Source organism: Lissotriton vulgaris, chromosome 2_1 (assembly GCF_964263255.1).
Source record: "Lissotriton vulgaris chromosome 2_1, aLisVul1.2, whole genome shotgun sequence".
NCBI classification, from domain to species: Eukaryota; Metazoa; Chordata; class Amphibia; order Caudata; family Salamandridae; genus Lissotriton; species Lissotriton vulgaris.
In genome coordinates this window covers 1,728,333,882-1,728,357,425 of record NC_141687.1, presented here as the reverse complement: position 1 = coordinate 1,728,357,425, position 23,544 = coordinate 1,728,333,882, and the positions used below count along the sequence as shown (strand labels likewise).

The 23,544-nt window shown below is 46.1% G+C and overlaps 1 protein-coding gene across 1 annotated transcript in view; it reads right to left on the bottom strand.

The window, feature by feature from the left end:
• Positions 1-23,544, bottom strand: part of LOC147733201 (mucin-2-like) — a 1,190,401-nt gene that overhangs the window by 147,523 nt on the left and 1,019,334 nt on the right. Inside the window, exons 34-35 of the mRNA XM_086957735.1 lie at positions 16,744-16,918; positions 12,912-13,016 (exon numbers count right to left, since the gene is read on the bottom strand). Coding sequence (XP_086813861.1) covers positions 12,912-13,016; positions 16,744-16,918 — 280 coding nt within the window. The remainder of the gene's footprint in view (positions 1-12,911; positions 13,017-16,743; positions 16,919-23,544) is intronic.

Below are 23,544 nucleotides of genomic sequence, written 5' to 3'. Positions count from 1 at the left end.
GTGATCCTTCGGAGCGGAGTCCATTATTGGGTGAACTAACTTGGTAAGAGATGCACTTTCTTCCCTCAATGACAGGCAATAAAGGTTCAGTCGACCAGAACGGGGTTTTAGATCAAGAGTGATAAGGGATCGATCAAAATCTCGCCCCAGCAGTTGGTAGCTATAGAGGATGGTTGCCTTCTTGAGGAAGGTGATCTAGGCCAGGTTAGATTACCCCAAGGCCCCTAGAGATCGATGATCGGAAGAACCGCCCGCCGAAGAAGGTCCGGATGACGTGAGACAGAAAAGCAGCAGTATCGGTCGAGAGTGAGTATAAAGGGTCATGCGTGCTAGATTGCGGTGTTCTTGTGTTGTATCTATGTTGTAATGTCTGGCGGAGTTGAATGCCTGTAGAGTGACTGTGGAACAGGTTGTGAGCGCGCGCAACCGGTGGAAATCTTAAGTTCAAGGAGAGCTTAAGTGGTTCGGGTGTATCGGACATCCAGAGTAATTGTCAACTAGTGTGCAGGGGGTCATGAGGTACCATTGATCACCCGAAGGACCGAGATAGGGGGAACGTAAGGGTGAGTGCGTGAGTAACGGACGCTGGTCGGAGGTTACTGTGTGTGTAAAGAACCTATCAGAGAGACGATAGACATTTCGTCAGTTGGGTTGACAATTACAGATAGACTGTGGACGTACAGTCGAGGGAAGTGACCGCTTGGTCGGAAGTAGTCATTTTTTCAGGGTATGAAAGGGACGCATGCATGACCGGGAGAAGAGCTGAGAAAGGAGGGGTGCTGCTGCGAAGCGGAGACGAGTGACGTCAGAAAGTGCCGCGCTGGGATTGGCCGGCCGGAGAAAGACCGCGCTGCGATAGGCCAGCTAGCAAAGCCGCGCTAGGATTGGTGGACTGTCATCAGGAAGTAAACAGAGTATTGAGGCTGGAAATTGTGCGTATAATTATGAAGTGTTTTAAATGGTTGAGAGCGGCGTTTAAAAAAGAGAGGCGGGGATCGTATGAAGGGGAAGAAGCCCCGCCGGAGGGTACGCCGGCTCGTTACATGGCGGCAAATGTTGGGCTGCATACAATTTTGTGGATCTCAGAGTGGAGTAAGATTACAGAAGGAAATGAGGAACTGACGTTCCCGAAGTACGGGACGTTCAGATTAGAAGTGCTACACCGATTAAAAGCAGTTATGACCTCAATGAGACCCTTGCCTAGACCGACCCAGTTTGAAGCCCTCAATGCATGGATTAGGGCAGCGCACGAAAAGAACATGAACAGACGACAGGAAAGGGTGAAACGATCGGTAAGGGCAGTGCAGGATGCCAAGTGGGATGCGGATGCTAAAAGATGGAGGGTGCATAACATGGAAGTAAATAAATTGTATCCAGTGTTAGAGATGCCCGGGAACAAAAGCCCCCTAGAAGAAGATGAGGAGAGCGAAACAGAGGACAGCCTGATAAACAGATTATTGACAGATAGGCCACCCCCGTATAACAGAGCAGGGGGAGATGTCGAGCATAGTGAAAAGGAGGAGGGCAATGCAGGAGAGCATGGGCCGCTTCCCAGTTCCGAATGGGATCCCGCTGCAAAGAAAGAACTGTCCCTGCCTAGTCAGGTGCAGCAGGTAGTCGGGAGGTTTGTGGTACAAAGGGCGCCGGAAACGGAGTGTGACACATCCTACGCATTGCCAGATGCACTACAAGTACCTGTTACCATAGGTCCTATAGTATCGATATATGACCCAGAGAGAGCTAGAGGGGAGGAACGGGTACGGAGGGACAGAGAAAGAGCAGAAATGGCAAGGAGGAACGATACGATCAATTCCCCAAGTCAGATGCCGATACCAAGAGAGTGGAGCACCCCGGTACACACAGCAGAGGATCCAAGGGGGGATCCTGGGGGCCATAGATGGCCAGTGGATATGAGGGGATCTGGACGAAAATCCTTTCAGGAGCTAAACGAGTACATGAAGAAGTGGGATGAGGCAGTCGAGGCTCACAAAAGCATCATAGCTGCGGAAGCTGAAAGGGAAAGCCAGGATAGCGGAGCCCGGACTCACTGCGGGGCTGGGGAGAGCAGCCCGGAGTGGGACGGGAGGGAGAAGGGCAGTAGGGGAGGCACTCACTGGGCCCGGAGTGGAGGTAGAACAGATCTGGAAAACGGGGGCCCCGAAAGTGGGGGGGTGTCCCGCCCAATACCCAGTGAAGGAGAAAGGAGAACGCAAGAGTTCAGAAACAGCTTTAAGTGTACCCACTGTGTGCCCGGCACCAGAGAACGGAATGGGAGTTGTGAGAGGCCGCGCCACAGTCCCTGTGATGACGGACATGAGCGCAGTCCAGGGAATATGGGCAACCAAGAAGGATCGTATCAGATACTGAGTGATACTAGACAGAGAGAGGATGGCGACCGGAGGGAGAATAGCAGAGAGTCCTACTGTGAAAAGAGAGAAGAAAGAGAGAATGGGCAGAGTAAGATTGGGGGTAACAGGCCCGTGTTCCATCACCTTCCAAGATCGGATGGCCGAGCCTGGGACCTGGAGAGATGGGAGCAAGGGAGAACACTCATTAACTCTCCCGAGCCCAAACGTAGGGCTCGGAGTTGGGACGGGAGAGAAACCTGTGAACCTCCCTCGAAAGAGGTACTACGAGCTGAGGTAAAAGCTAAGAGACTCGATGTCGCCAGCTTAAGGTCAGACCTGGATGACATGGTCGATGGTACCCTGCCATTAGAAAGAATGGAAATGTATGAGCAGGATGAAATACTGTTCATGGCAAAAGACATCACTCGAAAAGCGAGAACAATTCATGAGAAGTTAGTCGAACTAGCAGGCAAATATATGGTGGACCTGTCAAGGACCAAAGCATTACAGGGTAACCACAGGCTACATTATTCAGATCGAGACCTAGATGAGAGGAGAACGATTGGGCTGAAAACGCACATAAGGGAACTGATCACTGGAATAAGGACATGGAGGGCACTAGATAAGTGGGAAGAGAGGTGGTCCAAGAAGGGGACCGTCAGGAGGAGCATACTTGGTATGACTCCAGGAGGACTGCAAAGAGTAGAGGCATACCCTTTGCGTGAAGTTTCAAATGGGAACTATGTACACGTCCCATGGAGTAGGGGAGATTTAGCTGCTTTTACCACTTCCTTCCCCAAATTGCGGGAAAACCCAGTGGAGTGGTACAAGCAAGTTGAGAGATTCGTAAAAATCTCAAAGGTCCTATGGATAGATCTGAACACGCTGTTTGACATTGTAGTGCCAGGAGATTTGTGGACAGCATGCAAGGTTAGCGCTGAGTGGCCCACAACAGAGCCAGAAAGGGATGCTAAGACTAATGGGCCGTCCGAGACCGTAATGGCAAAATATGAGAGAGTGATGACTTGGCTAAAAGACAAAGTGCCAATGCAAGACATAGATTGGGTTAAAATAGATCGAACTAGACAGGAACCCAAAGAGACAGTTCACGAATACTATGAGAGATTGTTGAAGGCGTTTAAACAGTATAGCGGTCTGGATGTAATGGATCCAAAGGACATAGGGCAATTTGTGTCCAAATTCGTCCTGGGTTTGAGACCGGATATTAGTTTAATGATTCAGCAACACTTGATTTGCTGGCAAAATAAACCCCTAGACGAAATACTGAGGTATGCCAGGTACTGCTGTGATGAGATAGACTCCAAGGCAAAGAAACTAAAGGAGAAACTGATGGTGGTACAGATGCAGGCAGCCGGGAAGGGGGACAGCAGCAACAGCAACAAGGAACAGGTACTGGAGGAAAGAAACAGTACAGTCAGAACAAAGGCAATGAGGAGAACTCCACCTTTAGACCCAGGATAGATATAGCTGCCTTGAAGAAAACGACTAGGTGCCACCAGTGTAACGAGGTGGGGCATTGGAAACGCGAGTGTCCCTATAACGTTGAGATAGGAGAACAAGAGCTAGAGGAGGAAGAGGTCCAGAGTGCGCCTACAAGAGGGGTAACGCCATACCAGGGAAAGGTGCTCAAAGGGGGGGGTCCTCCTCCCCGAGCCCAGTTCCCACAGCCACCCAGAGTAGGGACTATGGGTAAGACATATAGACAGATGCCCCTGTTTATAGGTGGAGAGGAGTGCTATTATGTAGACCCACTAACCGGACAGAGAGTGGAAAGGGAGGATTGTACCCTCGGGCCGCCTTGGAGGTGGATCAAAGGGGACCCTATGTTGAGGCCGAAGTAGCAGGGTGCCCCACGACATTCCTAGTGGACACAGGAGCCACTCGATCCACGATCAGATCAGCCGCAGTTCCAGGCCTGCCCATGTCTGGAGAGACTATACAAGTGGTGGGGGTCGCTAACAGAAGAATGACCAGCCCGCTGACTGAGCCAGTGCAGGTGAAAATAGGGAAGTACAGCGATGAGCACCAGTTTGTGGTTTGCGATTCTAGTCCTGTATGTCTGCTAGGAAGAGATCTTTTGTGCAAGTTAAATTGCACTATATACTGCACCCCGCAAGGAGTGGAGGTATTGACTAATGACGACGATGCTGACTTCAAAGTCGCAAATTCAAGAATATGTGTGGAGCTGTATCCCACTCTGACAGTAGAGGAGCTCCCCTGGGACTTGAGAGAGACAGTGGCACCAGAAGTGTGGGACTTCACTGGGGAAGAGATTGGATTGGTCAAAGGGGTGGACCCAGTGAAAATTGTAGTGAAACCACATGCTGAGTTTCCGAGAACACCCCAATATAAATTAACTCCAGAAACGATTGCAGGTATAAAGCCCGTGATCGGGTCCATGATTAAGCAGGGAATACTGAAAGAAATCGTGGGTAGTCCATGTAACTCCCCGATTATGGGCTTGCAGAAACCAAATGGGAAATTCCGGATAGTGCAGGACCTCCGAAAGATTAATAATATTGTTGTCTCATGTTGTCCAGTGGTACCGAATCCATCAGTGATACTGTTTCAGATACCGTTTCAAGCCGAATGGTTCACTGTGATAGATCTTTGTCAGGCTTTCTTCTCGATCCCTCTGGACGAGGAAAGCCATTTTCTTTTTGCATTTAAGCTGGAAGGTCGCGTCCTAACATGGTGTCGTATTCCTCAGGGGTATACAGAGAGCCCATCGATCTTTAACCAGCTTCTGAAGAAAAATCTTGAAAGTCTAGTGCTGCCCCAGAAGTCAGTTCTGGTCCAGTACATAGACGACCTCCTTGTGGCGTCAGAAACAGAAGAAGCTTGCAGGGAGGACTCCATTGCTTTGTTAAATCACCTAGCTGCAAATGGGCACAAGGTGTCCCCGGGAAAGTTACAGTACTGCCTGACAGAAGTGCAGTACTTGGGACACAGAATTGAGAAAGGCAAACGAAAAGTATCACCAGACAGGATAGAGGCGATCATGAAAATGAATGCGCCTAAGACACAGAGGGAAGTCAGGATGTTCCTAGGGATGGTGGGTTATTGCCGACAGTGGATCGCGAACTTTTCACTGAAAGCAAAACCCTTGCAAAAACTGACGCACAAGGAGGTGAGCGATCCGGTACCATGGGACAAAGACTGTTTGATGGCGTTCCTACAGCTGCGAGAGGACCTGTGTCGTGCTCCGGCATTGGGAATGCCTGATTACGATAAACCATTCTTGCTTTACTGTTGTGAGAGAGAGGGTTGTGCGTTGTCTGTGTTAGTCCAAATCCATGGGAATGCCCGTAGACCAGTTGCTTACTTCTCGGCTACTTTAGACCCAGTAGCCGCAGCGTTGCCCGGATGTCTCAAATCCGTTGCTGCAACGGGTGTCAGCATTGAGAGATGTGAGAATATTGTGATGGGGCACCCGTTAGAGGTGTACGTGCCCCATTCTGTTGAACTGTTGATGACCAGGACCAAAACACAGCATCTGACCAACAGCAGGCTCACGCGCTATGAGCAAGTTATTCTTGCTGCAGAGAACGTGACCCTCAGGAGATGCTCTGTTTTGAACCCTGCCACCTTGATGCCACTCCCAAATGATATAGATGATGACGATGAATGTACAGACCATGACTGCCTAGATGTGACTGAACTATGCACCAAACCAAGACCCGACATCGTAGATGAGCCACTGACTGACCCAGACGAAATTTTCTTTGTCGATGGCTCATGTGTAAGAGACGAAGTTGGGCAGTTGAGAGCAGCTTACGCTGTTTGTACAATTACTGGAGTTGTGGAAGCTGGATGCCTGGAAGGAGTACACTCCGCTCAGGTAGCCGAGATTATTGCCCTGACGCGTGCTTGCTTGGCAAGCAATCAAATTCGAGTCACCATATACACCGACAGCCAATATGGTTACGGGGTAGTTCATGATTACGGGCAGTTGTGGTCTCAAAGAGGTTTCATGACCTCTTCAGGCTCTCCCATTCGCAATGGAGAGTTTGTGCGCTTGTTGTTAGAAGCGTTGCAATGTCCAGCAGGTATCGCAGTTGTGAAATGCACCGCACATACCAGAAACATGGACTTCGTGTCACAAGGCAATAGATATGCCGACGAAGTCGCGCGGTATTGTGCGGAACAAGGGTACTCTTTCACAGAGGTGGAAGTGGGTGGAATAAATGTAAGAACTGAATTAGCTATGATACTGGAAACTGTTGACTCTTGGGACGAACTGAAGTGCATGCAGGAAAACGCACCCGACTTTGAAAAAGAAACCTGGGAAAAGGCAGGATGTGTGGTGGGTGAGGCTCATTTCTGGGTCTCAGCAGACGGCAGAGGAGTGTTACCAAATGAGATGGTGAGCCCAATGGCTAGACAAATCCATGGTCCTGTACACCTAGGGAGGGACGCTATGTTGAGAGTTTTTAGACAGACTTGGTACAATCCTAAGTTCAGAGTAGCGGCAGAAGCAGTGTGCCAGCGTTGTGTGACCTGTCAGCAGTTAAATGTAGGAAAGAAGACACCAGTTGCACTGAGCCACATAGGGAGGTCGGGGGGCCCATTCAACCGCATGCAATTGGATTTCATCGAATTGCCGAGGTGCAACCGCCTCCGTTATGTCCTGGTAGTTGTTTGCGTATTCTCCAGATGGGTTGAGGTATACCCTACACGTAGGTGCGACACCCTCACAGTAGCTAAGTTACTGCTTAGGGAGCTCATTCCGCGCTTCGGGGTGCCGGCCTCTTTGGAATCAGATAGGGGAACGCATTTCAACAGCTCGCTTGTGAAAATGATGTGTGCGGCTCTGAACATAGATCAGAAATTGCATTGCAGCTATCGACCAGAGGCCTCAGGAATTGTGGAGCAGATAAATAGCACCATTAAGGCCAGAATTGCAAAAGTGTGTGCATCAACGTCTCTGAGTTGGCCTGATGCTCTGCCATTGGTCCTTATGAGCCTCCGTAGTACCCCAGATAGAAGAATGGGGCTGTCACCTCATGAGGTGTTGATGGGGAGAGCAATGAGGTTGCCGTCTGTACCAACTACTGCACTGTTAAACATCACAGATGATATGATCCTGGACTATTGCAAGGGGCTGTCTGACGCCATTCATTCTGTGTCCCTTCAGGTGCAGGCTGCCGAAGTTCCATCGTGCCAGGACCTGTGCCATGACCTGTGCCCTGGAGACTGGGTGCTTGTGCGAAAGCACGTGAGGAGTAGCTGCCTGGATGTTCGTTGGCGTGGGCCCTTCCAGATCATCCTGATCACGAACACTGCTGTGAAGGTGGGAGGCCTGCCCAATTGGATCCACGCCTCGCATACGCGGAGGGTTCCAGCACCTCTGGAAGAAACAGCTCCTCTCTCGGATAGACGTCCAGCTGAGGACCGAGAAGCCATAGAGGGGGCTAGCCAAGCTGTAGAGGTGCCAACAGGAGAAGGGTACGAGTCTGACCAAGCTGAGGACGGTCAGCACAACAGCGAAACGGACGACGCTACTGAAGGAGAAAGTAGCTGGGAGTACGAGTCAGACCCTGACCGGTCTGACAGAGAGTGTGAACAGACCAGAAGAAGAAGGAGTAGAAGGGTACGTGGAGAAGCTAGTTGGCCGCAAAGAAGGAGCTCTAGCCTGAGGTCAACTCCAGAGAGAACCCTTCCTCCGATATCAGAGGATTCAGACCCGGAAGAAGGTGCTCAGGGCGCTGAAGCACCGGACTTGAGAAGGTCAAGAAGAGTGCGCGTGCCTAGCCGAAGATACTCCACGCCTGAGTGGACATATCTGGCGACAAATGTCTTCGGAACAGAAAAAGAGGAAGGATACGAGCGGTGGTGGTGTCCAGCTCTGAGCCCATCATCACAGTGGAAATACGACTGTTAGTACCCGGAGTCGAACAAGAAGGGTCACTGACTTTCATGCTCCCCAGACCTCCCCGCCTCAGCAAGTTAAGGCACATGTTTTTCACAGAATTGCAATTCCCCGATTTTGGTACCAAGATAACAGCTCATGAAGAGCACAATCTTCGTTTGGAAATATTGAACTATGCTGTCGAAGCTGCAGGCACAAACCTGATTGTAGATGCTTAGAGACTTTGTAAATAAGCGAGAAGAAAAAGAAGATTACCTAGCGCCCAGGAAGCAGAGAATCTTAGGGACCTTCCCTTGAGTTGACGGAGAAGGGCTAGGGTTGTCTGTATTGAACTATTAAAGGACCTTTTGCGAAGAAGGTTGTCAGCTTCCAGTTGTGTGGATCTAAGGACAAAAGGAGTAAAAGAGACTGTAAAGGAACGAGAAGAAAAGAACTTTGTGCTGAGATACGAGAGAGCCATACTGTCTGACGAAATGGAAGCCGGAACCCCGAACCGCAGAGCCAAATGTATAATAGGCACACTAATAGTAGGAGTGATAATATTAATAGTTTTAGTAGTCACAGTTTCTTATGTAAAGGGACAGGAGGAAGAGGCAAAGGTAACCGATGTGAAATCTGTAGAAACGCCTACACCCACCGTTGCTGGTGAGAAAGGGGAAAACACTCAAGAGAAAGCGTTATTAGCTGCAGAAGCTCGCAGGTTACACGTAGAAGAGTCCCAAGGCGACTTTAGGTCAAATGCTTATGCTAAACTTTTATATGAATACGTGGATGCCATGGAGGTTAAGGACTGCTATGTCTGCATGCAGTTGCCGGCGTCTGTAGATGAAGGCATTCGATATCATCACCTCCCGCTGACATATGGCATTACATGTAGCTTATTGCTTAGTATATTTTATGGGAGAGATAGTTTTGAATACTATTTCTCCAATTATGACTCAGTGTTGCCAGAAGTCCCAAATTATAAGCAAATGAACAAGTGGGACTACTGGAAGAGTGAAGACAGATTGGCAAAGTTCTTCATTCCTTGGATTACCTTAGATACTTCACATGCCCGCAGAAATAACCTGACATGCAAGGTGTCAGAAGTCGAGAAGAAGTTCATAGGGCAGGTGGATGATCATTACAGGAGACAAAAGATTTTGAAAAAATCAGGACAATGGAAAACAGATTGGACCGAGGAAGAGAAGGCACACAAGAGAAAGGGTAGTAGTGGTCCAATAGCTTTAGATAGAACGCAGAGAGGAAAGTTATGTCTTCACCGAGCCAAAACGTATTACGAAAATGTATACGTGGGAGAAGTTAGCTGTGAACATGCTTTCAATCTAGAATATTATACTAAAGACTTCCTGAAGGGAATGCAAGTGATTCCAAATGTGTATTTTGTATGTGGAAGAAATGCCTACGTGAGACTACCTGACAACTGGTACGGATCATGTTACTTGGCAATTATCTTCCCCAAAATATATCATGCCCAAGACTTAGAGATCATCGAGGGCAAGACATCATCGAGAGGAAGGAGAGATATAGGAGATGCAGAAATGGTTGGAGATGTATTTGGAGCTGTGTTCCCTCTTTTGGGACTAATCCTTAATGATGTCAAAATTAGACGACTGGCAACAGTCGTAGACAGGTTGTCTGCCAGCACTGCTCAGTCCTTAATGCTGGTAGAAGGAGAGATGCAATCGATAAGGGCTATGGTTCTTCAAAACCGTCTAGCATTAGACGTCCTATTAGCAAAAGAGGGCGGAGTCTGTAAGGCTTTGAAGGTCCAGGAATGTTGTACTTACATTCCAGACAATTCAAAACCCCTTGAGAAGGTTATTAGGAACATAACTGATATTCACAAGGAGATCGAAGACCTGAGTAGAGAAAATGTCTGGGAAAAAGTGGGCCACGGAATGAGTGAAGCTGGAGGTTGGCTCACCACATTAGGCAAAAGCTTTGTGTGGTATATACTGAAACCTATCATCATAATATTGATCTGTGGGATCGTGTTGTGGGGATTGGTGAGGGTATTCAAATGGTACAGAGCAAGAAGGTCAGAGAGGGCCCAGAGAGAACAGCTGCAGAGATTGGCTGCCATACAAGATAATCAGTACAGGAGTCTGAGGGCTCTGGAAACGCAGAAACGAGGTATGCTAGCAATCACTGCAGTTTAAATGTTAGTGATGACCCCGAGAGGTCATCAAAGGGGGGAACTGAGAGAGCGCAAACTGACCTAAATGTATAAGTACATCACACTTACACGTAGTAAGCACAATTCATGAAGAGAAATGCCATGAGTGCTGATAGTACCTGCATCTATATTCTGAAATGTGTAGTTAACTTAGAAATTTAAGTAGAAGTTGAACTAATGCAGAAATGTGTGAAATTATATGATTTTATTAGACGTGATTAATCCTGAATCCATGTCGTGTAGCTGCTAAAATGTAAGATGGCATGCGGGTAAACGTAGAATGTGGTAGGCCTCAGGGCCAGAGATGGAAGGGATGGGGAAGGTGTTTCCTTTCACGACATGGATTGCACTAATGTTTTAGTAATAGCGTTAATGGGCCATGATTTATAGATGTGTTTACCGAATAATAGAATAAGAGTATTAACATGCTATTAATTAATGAAGGATTTGAATGTTATAATCATTATGAGAAATGCTGTAGGCCTGAAATGTTTATAGACATTGATTTACACGTATTGGTCTGGGCCGAGAAATGTTGCAGACCTTTGTTGGAAGTCTATGAGAATTGGGATCTTGGCTGCAGATGTCTGTCTGCAAGAGAAAGGGGGGATCCAATTATAAATGAAATGAATAGAGGTTTGTTCAGGAGACGGCCCAGACATGGAGGAGGGTTCCGGAATGTTTTAAGGGGTATCAGCGGGCCGGAGAAGAGTCTGAGAAGCAAGGTCAACTCTAACGCACGAGGCCTCATCGTGGAAAAAGCCAGAAGCTACACCACGTGAGGGGCGTCTCACGAGGGGCGTCCCAAATGCTGTTGTATGTTTTTGTATTAGGGACAGCACCCCTGGGTGGAGTTAGAGCAGATGCCTGAGGACCCTTTAGAGAGCGGATGGGCAGGCAGAGAGGGGTCATGACTGGAGAACTATAGGTTTTCACCAAGAGACTAAGAGTGGGTGACTTCCCTAGGGGGTCATTCACCGCTGACACCTTTTGTTAGGTTGAGACCTGGTTAAGTAGGGATACCATCTAGAGCAGGGTAGGGACAGCCTAACCTGTGTTTTTCCTCCAACTTAAATGACGGAGAGATCTCAATACGTGTCAATGCTGATAGCTTTATTATTCTTAGAACTTGTACTCGTAGTCTTCTTTGCTCGTCTGAGGGTTTTCAGAGAGCACATGTATGTAGTTGGGCCCGTGTATCTTGTGAATCTCATTCTGAGATGCCTGTACTTGCAGCTTATTCTGACTATATAATAAACCTTTGAAAGCTAGAAGTTGTCTGTGATCCTTCGGAGCGGAGTCCATTATTGGGTGAACTAACTTGGTAAGAGATGCACTTTCTTCCCTCAATGACAGGCAATAAAGGTTCAGTCAACCAGAACGGGGTTTTAGATCAAGAGTGATAAGGGATCGATCAAAATCTCGCCCCAGCATTTGCCTAAGTTCGGGTTTTTAGAATATTGTGTATTTTGTCTTTCAGAAGCAAACATGCTCCAATGACGGCATTATGATTTGGAACTAACCACTTATAAGGTCCCAAAGGCGAGACCTATTGGCTATGCAAGTGCTTGTTCATTTAGGCTTGGCCTCATTGACTCCGGATTGGTCAGTATGCCAGAAAGGGAGCCATGAACTCTAGTGCATCTACACCATACCATGCAGGAGGCTACAGTCCTGTAACTTGTGAGTCAGCACACCACGACTGATGCTAGTGAAAGTTAGCTGAAAATAAACATTAGGATTTATTTATAAGCCTTTTGTGCCGCCGTGCATCCCTTTATATAAGGAGAAAAAGTGGCGCACTGGAGGCTTGTAAATATGCCCGTTTGTGTCTGGATGGCTGGTCTGGTCTGAGTTCCCTTTGCACACCATGGTCACAGGTGATTAAAATTGCATATAGACATTCGACTTATTATTCAGTATTTTATTTTTAGGATTGACAAGACCTATCCCCTTTTGCGTACCTGAGTATCAGCCCTTGTATTCAGGTCCGAGGCTTAACACAAGCTCAAGAGTTCCACTGCCCCAAAACCCGATTTCATGTGGTGAAACAATGCTGCCACAGCTTTTGTTATCACATACAGAGACCGAATACTAAAACTGGCTGGATTTTCTTTACGTGTTAGAATCTGAAAACTTGTTTTGATTCCATTGACTACCTCATTTGAGCACTTTTACTCTTTCTCCAGTTCATTGTGTCACACTTTTTCCTTTCTCCAGCCCCAGCCACTGGTTAATCACAAAACTGACTTGGCTTAGTTTAGATCAAAACAACTCTCCTCATTGCAACCTGCCCCTAACCATGCTGCACAAAGCAGCCACATTACCAGAACCTGATGGATATACTGGATACCTACATCTTTTGGTGAACCTTCTTGCATTGTCTTCATCAAACACGGGATGAGTTTTAAGGCTTCTGAAAGATAGTGTGTGAACAAATCCAAAAGAAAATGTAAAAGTATAGTATAAAATGTTGACATGCACTACATACCACATCCGTAGGAGGCACAGCAATCTCCTTCTTCAAAGCCCACAATAAACTCGAAACCAGGGTCACAGCTATTTGGTGGGCGGCGACAGAGGTTCGGGTTACATTCTGCACAACAGGTATGTAAATTATAGTCGGTTAAGAGAGAACATTAGCCAGACCTCCATGTCAATATCAATATTTGAAGCATGAAAACGAAACGTGGAAGAGACAATTAAGCAGAGTTACTGCTTTACCTTTTCTTTTTTTGATCTTAATACATTCTCTCTTTTTCTAATGTAATTTTCCAATGGTTGTCATTCTCTCTAGAGAGGCCTCTGCAACATAAGCATTTTAATACAAAATAATCTATTGTATAAGAACCTTCACTAAGGGAAAAATCCGACTTAACCACTAAGACCATATGTGATTTTTGGCTAAATCCACAGGTCCCCACCCTCTACCAAATACACTCATCGTAATTCTCAGTGAAAAAGTTCTTCCTATGAGGCCTTGAAATTAAAAACAATGGGGCAGATTTATGATGCCCTTGCGCCTCTTTGCGCCGCAATTGCGTCACTTTATTTGACGCAACGGCGGCGCAAACAATGCGCCCTATTTAAATCTAGGAGATGCGTCACGTTGTAAAGCCCTGTGCCATAAGGAGGCATTCCTGCGCAGGGTGGGGGGGGGGCGTTCCTGCGTAGGAACGCCTCCTGAAAGTAGCTGAGTGAAATCTATGAGATTTCACTCAGTCACTTTCAGGCCAATGCTGCGTCAAAACCCGGCGCCTGCTTGAAGCAGGCGTAGGTCTTGACACAGCATTGTGAAGATGGGGCACCCCGAGCCTTGCTGGAGCTGCGTCGCGCTTGCGACGCAACTCCAGCAATGCGCCACATTTCCGGCACAGATGCGTCACGCATCTGTGCCGTTTTTGCACCATGGTGCGCCGCATTGTAAATGCGGCGCACCATGGGTGGCGTAGCTGTGGCGCACTGTGGCACACATTAACTGGCGCATCCCTGGGGATGCGCCAGTTAACATACATCTGCCCCAAGATATATATGAGAATATGTGCGCCGAAATATAGGTTTGTAAGAGCAGGGCTCTATTAAGTGAAGTATTTGACCTCCAGCTCTTGTGGGGGACTTATGCGTTTTTTTATCAGTAAATTACTGGTGGACACATAATTCTACCATAGGAGAGATTGGCCACTTACATCTGCAGTCAAAACAACTTGAAAGGGTTTTTGTGCTAGAGGCATGGTTCCACCTACCCGAGTCCAAATCAACACACCACTCCAAAACTACGATTCCTCCATGGGTGAGAGATGTCTAGCCACCTTGGGAATGCTCTTATTGTTGATTCTTACATCCAGAAAGGTTTTCACCTGTTTGCTCAGCCCACTGGCAATTAGCATTTTGCTATTTTGCTGTTGAGGATTGTAGTGTGAGAAGAACTGCAAACAGCAACAGTAGTGCATTGATTGCAAGACCACCCAGAGAAGGATTGATGAGACCAACAAATCCAGCATTTTTGATATTTGACACCAGCATAGCAGATGTTTTCAAGAGAAACAATAATTCCATGGCTAATATGTGATAGGGAGTTATGATGTGCAAACCACTAAAGATTCCTCCAGCACAGTGGGTTCAGCCTTCATTGTAGAGAGGGTACTTGAACGGTGTGACCTTCCCTCCCTTCATGCCCACTGCGGTTTGTGAGCCTCTTTAGAGGGTGTTCCCATAGGTGTTCCGACCGGCTAGACTGCATATATCTGTTAATGTGCTTGGACATTTGGGTTTGCATGCAATAAGGCGCCTTCTCTTTTCAAAAGTAAAAGCACTAAATGGACAGAGATCTAGCAGGTGTTGTTTGCTGCTTTGCTGAAATCTGAGCCTGCAGCCCATACCACGTCATCTGAGTAAGCCATAGAATACGCAACCTCACTAATCTGAGATTCGTCAGTTTCCAAATGTACTTATTTCTGCGATTGGGGGTCCAGAGTACAGAACCACCAGGATCCGAAAGGTATTAAAGACCTCAGCTGTTGCAGTCGGACCCCAGTAACTACTGACTGCCCTGAGACCCTCCAAACAAGATATCCGACATTACGTCATGGTTATTCAGAAAAACATGGCTACCACTTACATCACAGCCCTTCCAGCAGTTCTCATTGATAACAGCTCTTCAAGGGCTTAGATACCTTGGCAAACTTCTATAGGAAATCCACAGTAAAGGAGACAACGCGTTTAAACAAGCAGCATTGGGTCCCACTGAAACTTGTTTCGTGCATACTTGCAGTTTATATTTTAGTCATGATATTTTCTCTTTATTTTGCCGAGTTGCTGTCCTAGCACTGTTGGTAGAAGGGGAAGAATGGAGAGCCAGAGAGAAAATTCCAGCAGCCGAGGCCAAGCAGAACTTAAAGGCAGGGACGGTTCTATGACAGGAGGGCATAGGGAACCTCTTTGGAAACCACCAGCAGGGGGTGCCAGAATGCTAACAGAACCATCGAATATAGCAGCCAGTCACTGTGTGGCATAGCACAAATCCTTCACCAGCACTGCATAAATTAGAAAGCTTTGAAGCTCTCTTCAGGGACTATGCAAAGGGCAACGGTTTACAATGGCACACAATGATCTCCACCAGACACTGAGGAAGGCTGGACTTATTTTCATTATGTTTTCATTGTAACATACATTAATACTATTTGGGGAAAAGCTTGACCTTATTACAGGTTATTAGGTTATTAGGTTTAATTCTTCAATACACCAAAATGCATTTAAAGGTGCTCAATTTACTTTTACAAATTATCAGCAACTGTGCAGCACCACGTGTGTCAATTTTTAGTAACATTTTAACAGATTGACCTGGAACAAATATTTGATTGAATTAAAACAAATTGGAGCAGATGGTAGATTACGTGACACTTGTTAAATCCATATTTTGTGTTCAAAGCTTGGTCTGCGGAAACATATAAATCAAGTGGCTCTGCCTATAACTACTTTATAAACCAGACACACAACAATTCACCAAACTGATTTGGTAATATTATATTGTTTGTACTAAGTGCTCATGGATGAAATCTGTGTAGTCTTTTGATCTTGAATTACATGGGAAGACCAATGTGGCTCTAAAGATTTTTAAGCTGGTTTTATCAGGCATTACATAGAAACGCTGTTTCCAGTCCACACACAGTTTCTACTCCTTTGATGCATTGGCATCTGTAAAAACCAGTCGAAAGGAAAGTTGTGGCATGAGTTCTAGCTCTGTACACTCATCTTTCTCTGCTAAAAGGCAGCGTTATCTTCGGACTTTTTAAGGTCCCGGGCAAGAAGTTTTTCGGGGCATCCTGTCAGTGCTTAATTTGAGTAGGTGGCTGCCAGTGAGGGTCACAGGCACTCATTTCTGGGGACCGCGACTGATTTGTTCCTCTCTAGACATTGATTGAGAGCAAATGAAGAAAAACACACAAAAACGGTAAAGAAGTAGGAAGAGAAGGTTGGGAAAAACATCACAAAGAGAGAAAGCAGGAGTGAGATAAAGGAATGATAGTTGATTAACGAGGCTTAGGACGATTCAAGCATAAACAGCCTTATTATTGACTTATGCTTTCAACAATGGTGTCACATAAAAACAGATAGCATATGCCAACAATCCTTAGAATGATACTGCTCAGAGAGAGGAAGAGTAGGTGGTAGAGGTAGAGGCAGGCAGAGAAAGGCAGTGTGGTTGAGATGAAGGGTGAGAGGGACATTAGATAGAAAGAACATTTCGCCTTGAAGGTTTCCCCTGGGCATTGACTCCTTTGATCATTCCTTGAACTGTCTCTGAGAAGTCTACAGATACTCACGGCATTGTTCGAAGGGGCAACAGGGGTTGTTCGGGTCTGGAACCACGATCAGCTCAAATCCTTCCTTATCGCAAGCTGCTACCATGGGGGTGTCACAGAGTACAGGAGTGCACTGCACAGTGAAGTTCTTGGAACAAAAACACTCATTGCAACCACTTTGCCAGGTTTCTCCACTCTGCAAGAGGAAATCATATAAACATGCATGAGCCAGACTGTCAATACTGCACCAAAGACTAGCACAGGAAGAGGAGATGGCAGTAGAAATTACTCTTTAAAACCACCCAAGAGACTGGCATCCCGCTCAGGGAGTATGTTTTCTTTATTTGTTATTGTAATAGATCCTCTTCATTCAGCTTTGTCCGTGCTTCGATTCAAGAAATCCACCCATTGTAGTGTGCACATGGCTCAACATGGCGAGAGCACGGCAGCTGCAAAGAGAGAGCTGTCTCGGTTATAGGGGCCACTATCGGAGGCACATCCTTGCGTGGTGTTGCAGGAAGGTATGGGGCCTGCCCCTTGTTTCTGGTTGTTGATCCCAGGTTTACCACAGAGAGTGAGGAAAGGGCCTCATTCAGTCATCCATTCTATGGAAAAATATAACCACAATGGAAACCTTATCTCTTAAGATCTATTAATGCTACAGGGCCCCCTCTGGCTGACAGAGTCTTGTCTCATGGAGGAGAGAGATGAAGTTGCCATCGTCCTTCTCACAGGGTGAAGCTGCAGGACTACAAACCAGGGCCAAACTGGGGAACCAAAAGCAGCCCTGGCGTAAAGGCTCTCCTCTCCTTGCTCTCTGCCAACATCCATACATTACCTCTCTCTTTCCTGTTTCTTCTCCGGCTCCGATTGCTTTCTCTGTACCTCTAACTGCCTCTCTTTCTCTCTCTGTTGGATACTCCCCATACCCACTGCATTCACCCTCGTGGAGCTGGAGAATGTGACAGAGACACCAGTAGGGTCTGGCCTGGACTTTCAAAACCGCCTCCAAAGCCTCCTGCCCACCAGGAAAATGCCAGATGGGATAAATGGCCAGTCTGGCGCTGCCAACAATCTCATAGCATCCCGTACCTCCAAGTATCACGTCTTGGAGGTACAGCTGCAGCACTGCTCAACTTTCAAATTTGATAATTTAGTGACCTCTCTGGCAGAGAAGGTACTCTGCAATCTGAAGTCTCAACTGCAGTGTTGGACAGTGCAGACGGAATTAAAACTGCGGTGCAGGACTCCACTTATAATTTACATCTTGATAGCACATTTTACAAGCACAAATTTCACAAAAGAGCTGGATGTGTGGAAAGCCCTGTAGAAACATTACTATTAGCTCCATTAGCTTTGTATACTTAGTTCCACAAAACCCCTGTTTTTATAAACATGATATGTTTTATTTATGGGATATTCTGGGCACGTCCTTCTCCACTAAGAAGAAACATGTGGTAACACCGCACTCGCGTATTCCCTCCCATGATCACTTACACATATTTGACCGTATTGCTTGAATTACTTTTATTTTACTATGGCTTTTTACTGGTTCTACACATGTAGAAACCGGGCTCTACCTCACATAAAAAATGATTAAAGTGGAGCATCCTGTAATACCAATACAGACTTAACTCATTTTGAATAGTTGACGGAGAGGGTACGAGTATTAAAACACTTTGAAGAAAATAGTTACATTTAAATAATTTGCAAATAGAATTATGTAGCAAAAAAGAAAACATTGCAGAGCGAGGATTTCTTTGCTAGTCTAGAATATGAAATAAAAGTTTAGGAGCATATCAACAACGATTAGAGATAAACATCGCTAAGCGAGTTTAGCGATGTTTATGCCATCGCTGGATTTCATCGCCGATATAGCACTGTATCAACAACGCTTTTCACAACACGTGATAAGAAATCTAGCGATAGAGGGGAAATGGCCGTTTTGCAGGGAACATCGCTGGTTTTCCAGCGATGTTCCATGCAAAACGGCAATAACCTTGCTGATACAACCATGTGGCTGTATCAGCATAATCCACCCCCTATGTTAAGCATAGGTAAATCAGGATTTTAGCAGAAGTTAGTTTTTGGCGAAAACCACAGTTTGGGCTGAAATCTAAGATGTGCTAAAATCCTGTGGGCTGCCTTGTAAATTTCGCAATGTGCACATCAGCGATATTTTACAAGGTAGTCCATCAGGGGTATGCCCAGGGATGCCCACTATGCATCTCATTAGAGATGCAAAGAGAGGCATCGGGAAAAAGGGGGCTAACATGCGATTATGCATGTTAGCACCCTCTTGTAAATATGGCGATAGTTTTATCTTTGCTTTTTTGCCTTTTAAAGCCAAAAAAGGAGAGATAAAAACCCTTGTTAATATGCCCTATAGTTTCACTGTGATTAGAGTATGGAAGAAACATGAAGGTGGAAAGGGCGAGAATAATAGGACACAGGGGGAAAGGCAGTGGAGTAACTGGGCGGAACAGTTTAAATAGGAATAGGAAATATGAGTTAAAAATGCAAGAAAAGCAGGAACGGAGGGGTAACCAATGTGTAAGAGGGGATCAGAAGGATGTAACAAAGGGACACTTCAACATGCAAAACAAACAAACGAAAAGATAGGAAGGAAATAAATATATTACTGGTGATGAAAGACGGGCATAACATTAAGAACACATAAATGATCTCTGGATCTCTGCCACAAACGTTGTAATTCAACAAATCTAAGTAAATACTTTGGTGAAATACCTTTCTTTTTGACATTTTCAAGGGGAAAGTTTCGACCAAAAAGGTCAACATTCGGTGAGTATATGGCGAATTTGTGTTTTCGACTAAGTCACAGACAGCCATAAAATAGCGCCGAGGTAGTCGTTGGCTCCTCATATGAATGAAGGGAAGAGAAGAACCAAAGACTACTTAAGTGTACTGTAGTAAATAACTTACACATGCTTTCATATCCGAGAACACATTCTTGCTATACATAGAACATTCTGAGGCACAACATTGTTTGAGACAGAGCTTGAACCAGTGTTGGAATGACTTTGACCAAAGACGTTTCTCGATATGGTATGGCCAAACAGTCTGGGAAGTAACACCTGATGCATAACGGTCATGCAAATGGTCATATCTGGTTGAAAATATCTCAATTCGATCATGTCTCTACGGAGTCACTCAGCACCTTTGACCTTTGCAGTGTCTGAGATCTAAAAGTGGAGACTGACCCTGAACAAAATATCACTCCATAGTGCCCTGGTTCCTTATCAGTACTTTTCATTATGCGCAGTGATACTCATACTCGTCCTGCTAAATACTCCTGAGGTGAATTTCAGGTTAAGATGGAAAACCTCATAAGTGTGCTGAAATACAATCTCCACCGCCCCACGGGGCTCCATAACTAGCATTCTTTTTCTCCTGACATATTGAAGTCAATCTGACCCTCATTATGAGTGGCCAGTAAGTTCCACTACGGCAGGTAACAACAGTTACCAATTCTCCCAATAGGACACTGGCACACCATACATCTGTTTACCTTTACCTGGAGATTAAGACTTATAAAAGAAGCTGAAATCTCTGGTGAACGTCTTGAACAAAATGAGGAGTTACTATGTGAGCCTGGCCCGAAATGTCTGAATCCTTGGCAATTCCTCGTTCCTTAGTGGATCCTCAGGGTCCGATTTGTACTAAGCCAGATTTCCCTTGACCACTAACCGGTGTGGTGGGAAAATAACAGTCCATTTCCTGAGCCATTTTTAATGAGAGCAACTGAAGTCTGGACCAGTCAAGGAAAGGGTGGAATGACATGGTGAATGAAATCAGGACAAGTAGCACCTGGAGCAATAGAAGTAATGATGATTACCTGCAAATAATTAAGGCATTTCATCTATGACCCTCAACATCTTCCCAGTCATTTCTATGGAGAAATAACAAAGCTCCTCCCAATACTTCAGAGATTCACTAGGAAAGCGAACAAAGAATAATTACTGCGAATACCAAGTGACATTAATGTGAAGGCTAAAAAATATCAACATAGAAAAGATCAGCTGACTCCATCACCAGAAGCAAACTCATCCGCCTTGAAACTTTGATGCCAATATCACTGGATAACGGTAAGGGAAGACCAGCTTTAGGAAAAAAGGAAGCCAAATCACCTCCCGAACCCCATGAAATATGCAGGCAATGTTTTGTCAAAACCCCGGTTTAGGGCAAAGGACCACTAAATCATAAAGGACCTAAAGGTGTTACGCACAACAGAGTATCAAGCTTGTAAATCTAGCAAGCAAATGTGATCACCACTAGGGAAGTCATCTTCAGATTGAAGAACCTCGAATCCACAGAAGACAAGAGAATGAATGGATGAACAACAAGTGTTTCAAAATTAGAGCCACAGGAAGTGGCACACGATGGACCATAGGATGAGGCAGAGGCAGACAATAAAAGAGCTGAACTAAAAAGTGCTTGACACCACTCAAGTTGTTCCAAGCTTCCAAAAATCGAGGATGAAAGGCTCTTGTTAAGAGTAACCTGGTTTTTAGCAGGAGTGACACTAGCCACAGCAGGAGCAAAGATGAAGGATTCAGCACAAAGCCAGGTCTTCATCCTTTTGGGGATCTCAAGAATTGAGGAGAAGGCTCTGGCATGTCAGGTTATGCCACGTTTTAGGAGCAATGTAGAAGAAAGTCCTATTGCCAGAGCTGGTTCTGCGTATGAGAGGGATGCATACAAGGAAGAGTCTGGCTGAGTGGAGGTTTCTGGATGTTTGGTCATTTAATTGGTGACTTAAGTCATGCAAGCCCTGAACTTGCTCCGGGTGTTAGGAGTCTTCTCCCATTGGGAGAGTGTGAGTTGAGTGTCATCTGCAAAAAAGAGGACATCTTTGTCCTGTCAGTCAGGAAGGAGAAGATCCAATGGAGAGCAGGTCCTTGGATTCCAGTCTTGTGCAGTGGGCAGATAAGAATGGGGTGGGATATAGTGACAAATGCAGGGAAAGATCCAGGAGGATGAGAGATGCCATGACTCCTCTGTCTAGGATCATGTGGATGTCACCTATGGCAGCACTAAGGGATCTTTGTGTGCTGTGGTTTAATCAGAAGCTAGACAGCGTTATGTCAGGGACTTGGTGGTGACTGTGATCTTTTGGTGAGGCATTTGTTGATGAGTTTCTCTGGACTTTGACTTAGTATGGGAGCAGGGAGATCAATCTGTAGTTACTGAGCATCAGTGCACCCCTGTGGGTTTCTGCACGGACAGAGGATTGTAGCATGTTTCCACTTATACAGGTGGACCAAGTGGTCAAGTTTGAATCCTTGGATGAGATGGGGAGTTGAGTTTCAAGGATTGTCGGTCAAGTTGAAGTTCGAATTTTCTGTATATGAAGCTTATTTCGCTGTGAAGAGAAATGAGAGGTTATTGCAGAGGTTCTATGAGGGGGTGATGCTGTTGGGAGGTGTCGGCTGGTATGGTGAAATATTTGATGGTGGCAAAGATCTCATTGCTGCTCTTTGTGTTGGTGTCAATGTGGTCTTGAAGTGCATGCCTTTAGTGGTTCAGATCTGTTGGTGGTAGCGTCTCAGGGCGGATTTGAAGGCGTTTCTGTCTGTGAGGTCTAGACTCAATCTTTATCTGCACTCCAGTTGTTTGCAGTGGTGTTTTTTTCATTTTGAGTTCCCTTGTGTACCAACTCATTTGTGGTCTGGATCTGTTGGCTTTGCTGGCCTTGAGGGGGGCCAGGATCTCAGAACAGGTTGTGATCCAGGTGCTGAAAATGTTGATGGATTTGAGTAGATTGTTACTGTGTTAGTGAATGTTGTTCTCTGGGGCTGGTCTCGTGATGGCAGATCTGAGGTTGTGCAGGATAGGAATGCTTTACATGATGAGGATGAGGTCTTTCTAACTGATTGTGTGTGGACTTTTTCACCAATAAGTTGTAGAGGTGAAGATCGGGTCCAGGAGGTGTCCAAATGATGTGTGGGTCTTTTCATGCATTGAGTGAGGCCTAGGTTCTCAAGGCCTTTGAGTATTGCTCTTGAGTTTGGGTTGGCACTGTTTTTAAGGTGGACGTTCAGGTCTCCAAGCATGAAGAAGGCACTGGGGTCTAGTATAAAGGAGTCCGTGATGGGGGTTGGAGAAGTCAGTGCATAGTCTTGGTTATCTCTAGATGATGATGCCCCCCAGGGTGATATTGGCTGAGAAGTGACGTTTGCTCCATTTTGCTGTGGGATTTGCCTCTAGAAGTAGTACAGCGGATGGCATAATTTAAAACGATGGTGATTCATCCTCCTGGCTTGTGCTGTCTGTATTCCCTGTCGATCCTGTAGCTAGGAGGAATGGCTACAGTGATATCAGACGCCAATATGGGGTGCAGCCAGGACTCCATGAGGAAAAGTAGGTCCAGTATTTGGTCTCGCAGCAGGTCCCAGATTTCTGTGGTTTGTTTGGTGAGTGAGTGTTTGACAAGAATGCATGAGAGTGTTGAGTGGACCGTGTCTGGTGTGTGTATAATAGTGTAGAGTGTTGTGTTCTGTCGGAGCAGGCCATTCTGTCCATGGGAATAGGTCTCTTTGAACAGCAGTTGTGAGCAGTGAGAGTATGAGAGTTCATGAGAACTTGAAGGAGAAGCAAGTGTTGTGTGGTGCTGTGTGGCAACACTGAATTGGGTGGCAGCCGGGTATGAGAGCACAAAAGTGACAAGGCATGGTGGTGGTTAGTGGGGGGAGGACCACAGTTCCAGCTGCTGGGCACAGATGGCTGCAGACAGGCTTGCCTTTTGCATGCACATGGCTGCTTTTATTTAGGTCCTGGAGTAGGAGCACAAGGGGCGGTGGA